General features: G+C 33.0%; 1 protein-coding gene across 1 annotated transcript; it reads right to left on the bottom strand.

The window, feature by feature from the left end:
- Positions 1-1,352: 1,352 nt before the first annotated feature.
- On the bottom strand, positions 1,353-12,734 carry LOC126879863 (glucose dehydrogenase [FAD, quinone]-like). Its single transcript, XM_050643178.1, has 3 exons — positions 12,535-12,734; positions 5,204-5,419; positions 1,353-2,835 (listed from the first exon to the last, which is right to left on the bottom strand). Exons 1-3 carry the CDS (start codon positions 12,701-12,703, stop codon positions 1,382-1,384), a joined length of 1,839 nt encoding a protein of 612 aa, XP_050499135.1. The 5' UTR covers positions 12,704-12,734; the 3' UTR covers positions 1,353-1,381.
- Between the last annotated feature and the right edge of the window lie 422 nt (positions 12,735-13,156).

Raw genomic sequence — 13,156 nt, 5'->3', positions numbered from 1 at the left:
TAAGACCTTTTACAAATTTTTCATATTTTTAAATAATATATTCAAAAATTATTTAATATACAGGGTGTTCCATTTAAAATAATACAACTTTGGTGCATATCGTCGTTCTGACTCACCCTGTATAATTGAAAATAATTTTAAATTATAGACCTCTTTGATACACATTAGTTTTGTTATAAACATTTTTTTTGTATATCTCATAGTTTAGCCGTAATCAAAGAAGACCAGAGGTTTGGCGCACCCTGTATATAAGTCTGCAGCCTTAAATGAAAAATTGTAACAAATGAATGAAATCCATACCTAATACCATTTTATGTAAAATGAAGGAATTGCTAAGACCTTAAGTGATTGAGTTTTACTCAATAAAGTAACAGGTAGCCTAACATATCCTAACATACTCTGAATGTTTCCACCAGAAGTAGCGAGTTGAACTGAAACATCTTAATTAAGAGTTAAATGAAGCTTTTTATGTAAAAATAGAGAAGGAGAATCAATAATATGTACTAACGTTATTGTCACTATCAAGAAGTGCAGAGATTTTCTCATTACCTACACAAATAGAAATATAATATGCTCTATTATCGTTGGTATAAACAGCTAGTAATGGACCAGAAATGAAATGTACCTACTTTTGAGTTCAAGAAACAACAAAAAGAAATAGAAATATTGAAATAAGATAAGGGTTCAGGTTGTACTGAAGAAAAAGCACATAAATAATTATCATTAGATATTAAAGAAAAAGTAGTTTAAGGTGAAAGTACCTTATAAACACACTGATTTTCGTTTTTTAAACGTTTTTAAGAATGTTTGCCTGGGATGTTCTTGGCTTTGGATGATGTGCTTGGGACAGACGTCTGGCTGCTTTAAGGCATGCTGTCTGTCGAAGCTTGACCTCGCAAGCCGTTTTTTGAACGTCTCTGACATTCATAAGTGGTTGTATTCTTTATACCGCAACCCATAAGCGTAACCAGGGGGTGGTTTTGGGGGTTCTAACCCCCCCCTTTTGGATGTACTTTGAGCTCTATACGCTTAACACCAATATTATTCCATACCTCCCAGAGACCTTCAAGTAGATGTAACCCCCCCCCTTAGGATCATCCTGGTTATACCTCTGCCGCAACCATCACAAAATCTTCTCTTGGATTTAGAACAATCTTGAAAAGTATGGCCTTTCATGTTATAGTTCCATCATGTACTATACAAGACGAGGAAAGAGACTCAACAGAAAATTTACTGCAAATAGAAATAGTACGAGCTGATTCAAATCTCTTACAGTATTTTGTAATATCAACAACTGATTTTACATCTTGAAAAGGAAGAGCCTAAACATAATCAGAAATTAATGCAATAAGTGTAAAAAATATTAAATTTATTGTACAACTTATATTTTTCTATAATTTTTCTTAATTACATCTGAAATTTTTTCCGCAATCATATATATCGCAGCCATTAGATGGCCCCTCGTTATATCTGGAACGACCCCAGCGTCAACAACTCTGAGATTCTTAAAAGTATGCACCAGACAATTTGTATCCACAACAGAATCAACTGCTGACGGTCCCATTCTCGTGGTACCAGCAGGATGGTACTCGGTGGAAGTCATATGTCTAAGAGCACAGTACCAATACTCTTTGTCATTGTCTTTGAGCTGCTCACAGTTTGGTTGCTTGCTGATAAAAGTAGCTCCGATGCTTTTAAACGCTTCAGTATCAGCCAGTGACAAAATATATTTGATACCTTTGTACATCGTTTCAAGATCTTCTCCTTTGGGATCAGAAAAATAATTTAAGTCTATTAAAGGAAAATCGAGAATGTTGTTTGACTTGAGAGTTACACTTCCTTGTGATTTGGGTTTCATTAACGACATTATAAAACTGATATCAGTCAAAGGGTTATAACTTTCATACTGTTTGGCGAATTTATCTTGGAAATTATAGGCTGCTTTTAAATTTCCTGGAACACCAAATGGAGGAGCAAAATTTAGGTACTCTATATCAGCTTCACCATTGGTGATACTATCAACATTAATAAAAGCGAGATGTTCTAAACCAGCACCATTTGTAGAAGGCGCTTTGCCTTCTAAATATAGTTGAAGCTGTTCTTTCAAAGAATAATTGGGAGAAGATACATTGGTTCTGAAATAAATATTAACAAACAAAGGATGATCTTGTAGATGTTGACCCACTGCTGGTAGATCTGCAACAACCGGAATGTCTAGATCTTTGAGATGTTTTTTAGGACCAATTCCAGAAAGCATTAAAAGTTGCGGAGTGTTGATAGCTCCAGCAGATAATATTACTTCTTTCTTGGCCGTTGCCTTATAGATTCTTCCATTATGAACAAAAGTAACTCCCTTGGCCTTACGTTTTGTTAACAATATCTGATTAACAGCTGCATTAAGAACGATTTTTACATTATTTTTATTTTTAATATCATCGAGGAAAGCATGCTCACTTGTCTGATGCTTGTGGTCTTTTTGATTAAACTGAACTTTGGAAACTCCCAGCTGGTGTTCTCCATTATAATCGACTTCCTTCAAACCTTTTTCCATATGAGCTTTTAGAACTGTGTCACCTATCGTCGAATTTGGCGATGTATGATTAACAAACACTATGCCTTCTGTTCCATGATAGGATTTGTCGTACGATTCCATCACCACGTATTCTGATTTTTTAAAGTACGGAAGAACTTCTTCGTATGACCATCCAGGGTTACCCATGGCTACCCAATTGTTGTAGTCTGAAGGACTTCCTCTAGCGTATACGGCAGCGTTTAAAGTAGTACAGCCCCCTATTACTTTTCCTCGTGGATAGACACATTGGTGATTTTCCATGCCTAGAATGATTTTATAAATGAAAATTTAATTTATAGAAAATAAACGACTAAAGTCTATTTGTTTCCAGATGGTAGCTCATTACAAATGCAAAGCTTCAAATTGGGGATAAGGGTTACTGCTAAGGCCATAAACCATTGCTGTATGGATGTAGTTGAAGCTAATAAAGATTTTTTCATTATGAGTTATGCATTAAGTTGTTTAGTTACATATACTTAAAAAAACCATGGATCTTCTTCTTCTTGCAGTACCGTCTCCTATCGGAGGTTGGCTACCATCACAGTAATCTTAACTTTGTTGGCTGCAGCTCTGAACAATTGTATTGAACTGCACCCGTACCACTCCCTTAAATTTGGCAACCAGGAAATCCTCCTACGTCTCACATTTCTCTTTCCCGAGATTTTTCCTTGAATTATGAGCCTTAGCAGGAAGTACTTTTCCCTTCTCAATATGTGGCCTTGATATTCCAGATTTCTCGTTTGTATGGTTTTTATGACTTCACATTCGTTCCCCATATTCAGCAAAACATCTTGATTTGTTACTCTCTCTGTCCATGGTATTTTCCATATTCTCCTGTAGCACCACATCTCGAATGCCTCAACGTTTTTGATGTTTATCTTTTTTAATGTCCAAGCTTCCATGCCGTACAGCAGAACGGAGAAAACATAGCACCTTAACAGTCTCGTTCTTAAGTTTAGATTTATGTCCCGGCAGCACAAGAACTTTTTTATTTTGATAAATGATTCTATTCGCCTCTTAATTTCTCTTGTCTGATCATTAGTATTAGTGAACCAAACCCCTAAATATTTATAGGACGTAACTCTTTCAACTTGCTTATTATTTATGGTTAAATTCACATTGGTGTATAGCTTCTTTGTTAAAATCATAAATTTAGTCTTTTTGATGTTAAGTTTTAGACTTTTAGACCATACTTGTGGGTATGAGTTTTTATGTTTTCCAGCAAATATTGTAAATTTGTTAGGTTATCTGTTACTATTAGCGTGTCATCAGCGTATCGTATTTGTTAATTAACTCTCCGTTAATGTTCATACCAATGTTTTGCTCTAGGAGCGCTTCCTGACATATTGTTCCGCTATATATATTGAATAGTAGTGGAAAAAGCACACAACCCTGACGCACACCTCGACTAATCTCAATTTCTTCGGTTAACTCATTATCAACCTTGATTTTTGCTGTTTGCCCCCAGTACAATCTGGATACGATGCGCGATGTTAATGTCGCGACTGTCGCTGTTTTGCTTCTTAGGATTTCATACAGTTTTTTGTGTCTATCTTCATCGAACGCCTTCTCAAAATCTATAAAACCCACATAAGGTCTTGGTTTACATCCAAACATCTCTGCATTAACACACTCAGACCAAACAAAGCTTCCCGTGTTCCAGTCCACTTCTGAATCCAAACTATGTGGCACGTATTTCATTTTCTAATTTATTAAATATTCTTTTGTGAATTATTTTTAAAAATACTTTTAGTGTGTGGCTCATCAATGCTACAGTCCTGTGGTCTGAACACTCTCTGGCGTTATTCGTCTTCGGGATTGTGACAAAAGTAGAGAAGAGCCATTTCTTTGATATGATGCCTGCTCTATAAATTGTGTTTAAGAAGTTCACCATTATTTCAAGTGTGTCGTCGTCTATAAGTTTCAACAATTCTACAAGAATTTCATCTGGTCCTGCAGCTTTATCCCCTTTAGTGTTCCTTGTAGTATATTCTATCTCGCTTTTTAGGATTTCAGGCCCTGTTGTGTCGTCTGTAGGTTCTGCAACTTCTATTTCTGGTCTTTCGTCTGCAAACAGTTTTTCAATGTATTCTGTCTATCTCTTCAGTTTTTCGTTTAAATCTGCAATTATTTTACCTTTTTTACAATGGATGCTTGTTTCACTGTTTTACCTGTTATTTCATTGATCTTTTTATGCATGTTAAAGCTATCGTACTTTCTTTCATATTCTTCTATTTCCTTGCAGTTTTCCAGAACTCTTTGGCTTCTCTAATTTTTCTCATAATCTCTCGGTTCACTTTTTTGTATTTTGTCTTGGGTCTAAAAACTCTTAACACTTGCAGTACTATTTTTGAAATTATAAGTCATATCTACATTGTCTCATTAGGGTGATAATCCTTTATTAATGACTTTGACGAATTTAACAAATAATATCATCTTTGGGGTACCTGTCTACCTGCTACCCAGTGTCACTAAGGCAGTGTTGTGACGAATTTTATAGCAGTTCAGTCCAGGCGTTAAAATGGAATCATCGTTTCAATTTGTTGCAGGCTAAACTTAAAGACTCTCAGAGTATTCTCTGATTTGCATTTTAAATGAGCTACCAGTTGCAAACAAATAGAGTGTAAATACCTTGACAACATGTTGTTTGTGGAGCTGTAAAATACCCCCAATTCATGTCCGTCTGTTGTAGGTAATTGTTAAATTGAGGAACATCACTAAAGTCATCAGTTTCACCTCCAGCCTCTAACAGTAATATTTTCCATGAAGTTATTTCGGACAGTCGGTTAGCTAAAACTGATCCGGCAGCACCAGCACCAACGATAATGAAATCATAGCGGCCAAAATCTAAAAAAATTAAATGTCAAAATATTAGTTTTACTATTATCTTGGTGATATTAGAAGGAATACCTATTCAGGACAAACATAATGGAAAAACGTACATGGAAGGAACTCCTAATAGAATTTGGGTCATTAGTAGCAATGAGTCTCACCCAGGTGCCACATTTAAATTGAAATTGATCTAACGATCATATATTTTATAATCAATGTATGTATGAAAAATGTGCTTCAAACCTCTAAATTTTAAAAAATAATAAGACGTAAGATACAACTAATCAATTATGCAAAATAGAAACTTTAGTTACGAAGTTGATTCAAAAACAAAACTTTCAAATAATTACAACTCTGACAACATTCTCATTATAAATGATACCTTTCAGAGAAAGGCAACATTTTCTTCAGTATATCCCTAACAAGATTAATGCGTCGTGAAGCTGTACAAACTCTGTTCCACCTAAAGGTTGCAAAGGGTAAATGTAAGTACACAATAATGGAGCCTGGTAACATTCTCGCTACAGAGGAGTCTATGTTACCTTTTAGCGGAAGACTCCATTTTCATCCATATATTCCTAACAAGATTCATAAAAGTATAAACTTCAGCGAATGTCATGTAATGCCCAAGCCTACACTTGCAGGTGACACTAGAAGATCCTACCTATGAAGGAATGAGCGAGGGTCCAGTGCCTCTTTTTGGGCCGCATTGGCTATACTAAACCCCGACAGAAAATCCTGGTCCTCTGTCTTCTCCGTAGCTAATACCTATTTATTTTTTAACCGGTAAATATACTTTGTTCAGAGCCTTGTTTCCCTTTTCTGTCATCCCCTACTTTGTATTGTCTTCCACTATGATAGCTAGATTATCTGCAAAATGGTTGTTTCCACCCCTGCTCCAAACTCAAGCTCCAATACCCCGTTGTACATGATGTTACACAGTATCGGTCGCAATACCGATCCCTGCTGAACTCCTGACGTTGTGTCCAACCATTTTTTACTGGTTATCATCAGCTTTCTGTTTGATAGCTAGTCACATATAGTATTTGTTATATGTGTAAGTATATTCATGTCTTTCATTTTTTTTTTCGATTATCATGACCCAATTTGCTGTATTAAAGACATTTTAAATATATGAAGCATTGCTATAAACTACTTAACTATTTTCTTATGCTGTCTAGAACTTGTTTTGCCATTATTTTATTGTATCAACTGCTGATTTTCATTTTTGGAATCCAAATTGTTGTTTCGATATTGGATTACCTTTAACCAACTCATTTTGTAATCTGTTATGAGTATTTCATGTTTTTCCAGGGTATCTAGCAAACAAAATGGTCTAAATGAATTGGTCTCCTCCGTTGACCTTCTTGGCGGTAATAATAGTGCCAGGTAGGCTAATTTTACTTCATCTGGAAACTTTTGTCTTCTTAACAAATTATCCAGATGGGCATTAACTCTTCTGGTTTATGTGATTAATACTTTTATTAACTCCCGTGATATCCTGTCCTGACCCGGTGCCCTTTTGGGCTTTAAAGCTTCTCCTGCCTTTCTTAAATCCTAAACAGAGAAATCTATTGGTGTCCCTTCTTGGTTTGTTTTAGTTCCTTCTGAGAAGGACACGTTTATTGACACCTTCCATCTTCTATTTTCCTCCAAACTATAAGACATTTCTGTGTTTATTATTTTAAAGACTATTTTCTAGGCTTCCCCCCAAATGTTTTGTTCTATTTCTTCCCATAAAGATTTTTAGCATTATCTTTTAATCTTGTTTATTTCCTTCTTTAGACTATGTCTGTTTTCTTTGTAATTCTCAAACAAAATTCAACTTAAAAATTAGTCTTATCATCCAGCCCTTTGCGTCCACTGCTGGACATAGGCCTCCCTCATTGTTGTCCATTGTGCTCTATTTTGAGCACTTTACATCCAATTTTTTGACATTTTCTTGAGATCGTCAGTCCAACGAGTAGGGGGTCTTCCTCTACTTCTTCAGTCTAATCTCGGCCTCCACTCAAGTAATCTCTTCGTCCACCTCCCATCACTGATTATTAGTCTATTTATGTCATGTTAAACATTTCATTAACATTGACCTAGAAAAAGTGTAATTAGAGAAATAGATGTCAACTTATCTTTAACGAAATTAGCCCAACTAAATTTGAAAATCACCTTGGAATTTAAATGTTAAGGCAATGATAAAAAATGTAAACAAATCAATTCCAACTGACACCACTATCATTTGAATAACAAACGATTCATTATTAAGTAATTAGAGCAAAACTTATTTAGGTTGTAGATATATAGATATAATGTACCCCGAAATCCGAACAACTAAAATGTTTAATTTTAATAAAACTCCTTTCTAAAAATTACAAATCAGAATAATTTTCTCACGCCTATTCGCCATTTTTGCCTGATTTGGGTGTCCTCTTGCTCCAAATTCCTACGCTCCAATGCCTTTTGCAATACTCCAATCTTTGTCCTCTCTGATATATGTCGATATCTTCATTGGCAGATCACTTGTTTTTCCGTTCTGGTATAAGGAAATGTTATATAATATTTTCATTGGTCCGATATCTTACATTTATGTAAAATTGGTCTCTCCTGAGGTAAACTGTACAAAATCTTTGTTCCTCTGTTCGGAATTCTGGGTGAAGATTATATCAAAAGGAACGCCAATAAGGGTTATAATGAGAATACGGTCTTGGAATCTTGGAAGTTTTACAATATAGAGTATGGAATCCTTAAATTCGGTTAAGTAAAAAGAAATCGAAATTGTTTACATGACAGAGACGAAGCAGACATAAAAGCAGTCGAATAATTTAGGTGAAAGATACAAATTATTATGATAGGAATGTTAGAAAGAAAATAGCACACAAAAATAGGTAAAATAGTTGGTCCAGATGACCATGGGGCAGCATTAAAAAATTTAGGAGAGGCAGCAGGGAATAGGCTAAGAGTTTTGTTTTTTAGGATTATTGAAGTGGAATAAATTCCAGGGATGTTCAACCAATTAAGTACAAAGCTTAAATATGCTGATGATAGTGTTAGTCGAAAATATTGAGAGGAAACCAGTTTTTCAAAATCGGTAAAAACAAAAAACATATTTTTGAATATTTCAGTTTTCTCAAAAGCATTTAATTCAAGTACGAAAATAAAACCAATTAATTAGTTCCAAAATATTCAAGGTTATTGAAGTTACCACAATAATGAAGCAAATGTAATAAATACTTCAATTCTGTTGTTTATTATTATGTTATAAAAAATCTATAAGTAATCTACATATCTAATTTATTGGCACGTTGTATAATTAGGAAATTATGTTAAAAATATCACGGAAGAGAAATATTTACACAATACTAAATTATCTTAAGAGGATCGGTACGTATTTTCGGCTGCAATGCTATTCAAATGGGGATTCATTTTTTTCGAATCCTGAGAAAACTAATAAGTATTTTTGAAAAATTTAAACGCAGAATGAAAGATTACGTTATTGGCGAGGGCCGAAAGTCCCTGAGAACTTCTATAATGTTTATTTTAATAAGTTACAGGGATGAAAAACTAAGAGAAAATTTGGTGTGATTTTTAATTTCAAATATTTCATTCAAAATAAACTTTTTATTTATTCTAAGGGACTTTCACAATTGGAATTGGGTTTTAGAAAAGACTTCCGAACAAACGATCAACTATTGGTAATACATAACCTTATAGAAAAATGCTGTTTCTAAAAGCATCAAGTTTGTGGCAATGTACCTATAGAAATTTGTAGACAAATGAAATTATTTTATGACCTTGTCGGCATACGATTGAATTTTCTATGGGAGAGGAGCGTTTACTCATCATACCACAGTAATAAAGTGTTTATGAGGTAGGTACCTGAGAAACCGTAATAATATACAAAACGACAAACCGACAAACCATTAGATCAGGCAAGGACATCGCACACATCTTATGGAAAATATAATGTCACTCAAATTCAATAAAATTTATATGAATATATTCGTTTCAATTTAACGATCAATTCTTATCATTGCGCCAACTCTTAATTTTCAATAATAAGAGCAGAAATTGATATAAATCAATCTGAAATCAAATGGGTAGGTACATAAGTTAGAGAGAGAAAAAATATTTTAAAATACCCAAATTATAGTTAGTTTATAAATCTTCTCGAGCTCTTAAGCATCTTATTATAATAGTTTCACTAATCCGCTTAGGCCCAGCGGGGTTTAAGCTGTTTTGAATAGCACCCAGAGCAATAGTGATTATAACTGACATGTTTATAGACTCCAAAAATGTGATTTCGATAAACTTTAATTGCAATTTGCGCCGTAATTAATCATAATTAAGAGTTGGCGCAATGATAAGAATTGACAGTTAATTTAAAACGAATCTATTCGTATAAATTTTATTGAATTTGAGTGACATTATATTTTCCATAAGATGTGTGCGATGTCCTTCAAAATTTTTAGGAAATTGTACGTAAAAAGTTATTTGTTGACTTGAAAAATTTATTCTAAAAAGCGGTATTAGGTTACTAAACTATGTTCCAATAAACGGATAAATTTATTAAAGGGTAAATAAAAACCTTTCCGGACCTCGAATTTATATTCCATAAACCGGGATATTCCTATAACCGGTACTCTAATAAGCGGGTTCGACTGTATTGGACTTCAAGAATGTATCATAAGTAAAACAAGACTACATGATAACTGAAAATTTCAATGAAATCAATACTGTATAAATTGTCCGACAAGGTATACTCTTTTACACCCGAAAATCCCGACAGATTATTGGCATAAAAATTTACATTTTTCAAGACACGATATTGTTACTATCTCTCGACTAAAATTTGGCCATGCATGTTATCCCGCACATCTATATAAAATCAATGTAATACAGTCGAATTTGTGCGAAAATTGCAATACAATAAGTGACTTGGATCATATATTTTTTGCATGTGACAAATATGTGACAAAGAAATCTATTGAATATGCAGCTATTGCAAGAAAACGTTTATCCCATATATAATATGATGAACTATCCCATATACAATCGAACCCGCTTATTAGAATACCGGTTAAAGGAATATCCCGGTTTAAGGAATAAAAATTTGAGGTCCCAAAACCGTTTTACTATGCACATATGATTGGTTATTAGAATATCCCTGTTATAGAAATACTTTTGCTTGGCATGAAGGCTATTCCAATAAGCGGGTTCGACTGTATAATGGATTGATTAGCTTGAAAATTTGGGAATAAGTAGTGGATAGTCCAAGTATCAAAATCTATATGATGCCAAAAGGCGCTTTTACCATGGGGGTGGTTGCCACCCCATCTCGGGGGTGAAAATTTTTTATTATATTTTTACCGCAAATGTTGATAAAAACATTCATTCTAAGCAAAAAACTGTCTATACATTTTTTTGATAAAATTAATAGTTTTCGATGTATTCGCTATCGAAAGTATTAGTTTTATATCTAAAAAATCAATGTTTTTCGATGGTATACCCATTTAGGATTCACTCAATTTTTACCGTAGAAAAAAATTTTTCAAACAAAGTTCTTGAAAATTAAATAACCTACAATTTCATATTTAAACATTTTTTTCGTATCTCTGATGCTAATCTTTCTATTCTGAAGAGAATTGCATTTTTGACCAAATTACAAAAATTCGTTATTCGCTTTAAACTCCAGTTTTTTTTTTAAATAATCATTCTAAGCTAGTTAAACTTATAGAATCTATTAATAATACATAAATAAAGAAGAATGAATAATGCCAATGACTAAAAACACCGCTAACTTACATTATTATGCTTCCAAGTAAACTCTCCATTTTTTTTAAATATATTGATTTTGTAACCTAACTATTTTATGTTTTATCTTACAAAGTTTGGTAAAAAAGAATTTTGTAGGCTTTTACAAGATCTTTGTAGCTATTAATATTAAATCATTTTAGAATACTCAGTCACAAAAAGAGGTGACATTGACAGGGTTGGTAAAGGTGGTTTTTGCATGTAATTACAAGTTTTAATTGTCAATAGCTCACCCATTTTTGGCCGTAGAAAAAATTTTTGCAAACCATATTCTTGGGAATTAAATCAGCTACTATTTCATATTGAAATATTTTTTCGTGTCTCTGATGCTAATCTTTCTATTCTGAAGAAAAAGGGATTTTTTTACCAAACTACAAAAACTCGTTATTCGCTTTTAACTCCATTTTTTAAAAACTAATTATTCTAAGCCGATCAAACTTCTAGAACCTATTAATAATACATAAATAAAGAAGACCAAATCAGGTCAATGGCTAATTTTAATTAGGGTGGTGATTAGGGGGTTGTTTTCGATCACTTTTTGCTGAAAAAAATAGGGACTGACATTCTTTTCATTATAAGTCACTTAATTTTTGAGCTAGAGACTTTTTTTTATTTCTGGAGATAGATATTTTTAAATACTTTAAATTAGTTTGAACAAGTTATCCTCGAAAAATAGTTTTCCCGTCTTTTGACTTTAAAACTACAATATTTAGCATTTAACGAAGAAGAGCTAACATATGATAAAGTATATCTCGAATCTCGATTACTATTGGTCTTATTGTTTATTTTTTTTAAAGGTACATTTTTGTTAAGTAAAGTTATTTTGATAAAACGAAAACTTTTTGAGTTATTAGCAGAAAACTGATTAAAATCATTGATTTTTCGATATAAAACTAACAATTTCGATAGCGAATAAATCGAAAACTATTAATTTTATCAAAAAAATTTATAGAATGTTTTTTGCTTATAATAAATGTTTTTACCAACTTTTGCGGTCAAAATATAATAAAAAATTTCCACAACCGAGATGGGGTAGCAGCCACCCCCATGGTAAAAGCGCCTTTTGGCATCATATAGATTTTGATCCTTGGACTATCCACTACTTTTGCTCAAATTTTCAAGCAAATCGATCTATTCTGTAAAAATTGCGAGGTTTTGTCCTATTTTAAGCTTCATTACTTGGACTATTAAGAATCACCTAAAGAATTAGTAGAAAAAAATCTATCTAAAAGTAACTTACAAACTTGAGATCAGTTGCAAAAAATAATATAGCAGAGTTAAAAAAAATTAGTAGGTAAGTATATAAATTTTAAGTTTTTACTAACCGAATATTTTGGTGTGATTTATCCTAAATACTTTTTCGTTGTTGGTCGGTAGTTCAAACTTTTTGATTTGTTCCAATTTTTCTGAAACGAATTCGTAAAATGGTTCCAACTCCAGTGCCCCACATGTCAATAAAAACATAAAAATCACTAGCAGCTTCGCGCGGTACATCGTTCTTTCAAATAATAAAAAGTTTGTTTTTGGTATAAAAATCTATATATAAGTAAAAAAATTAGTGCTGTGCGAAGAAACCATGGGCGGAGGAATATTTACTACTTTATAATTAAAGACTGGATTATATGCAAAATGCATATGCATATATATGCTGCATATTTCTCATGTTTTTCATAAATGCATATGCCTTGCATATTTGGAGATTTAAGAGCATATAAATGCATATTTTGATGGGAATTTACTCTACCCCATTTAAAAATAAGGTATATATTAGTAACATCAACATCCATTAAAATAAAATGTGAAAGTAAATATTTTGCTGTTAAGCTCCTTTGTTGTTGTACCCATAAACATAATGGGCGTTATTTATAGCTGCAGGTATCATTATCCGGATATTTAAGATTTATAGACTTCTCAGAATTTACAAATTACCTAAGTAAATACCGATTA

This window comes from Diabrotica virgifera, chromosome 2, assembly GCF_917563875.1.
Source record: "Diabrotica virgifera virgifera chromosome 2, PGI_DIABVI_V3a".
In the NCBI taxonomy this organism is placed as follows: domain Eukaryota; kingdom Metazoa; phylum Arthropoda; class Insecta; order Coleoptera; family Chrysomelidae; genus Diabrotica; species Diabrotica virgifera.
The sequence above is the reverse complement of the archived record's forward strand: the minus strand, read 5'-3'. Positions and strand labels throughout refer to the sequence as shown.

Bases quoted from the DNA above. Each gene is read 5' to 3' on its own strand.
- LOC126879863 (XM_050643178.1), bottom strand. From the start codon at position 12,703: ATGTACCGCGCGAAGCTGCTAGTGATTTTTATGTTTTTATTGACATGT. The intron at 5,420-12,534 runs GTTAGTAAAAAC...TAATTTTTTTAG, and splicing joins AAATCACACCAAAATATTCG to ATTTTGGCCGCTATGATTTC. The intron at 2,836-5,203 runs GTATTTACACTC...AAATCATTCTAG, and splicing joins ACAAACAACATGTTGTCAAG to GCATGGAAAATCACCAATGT.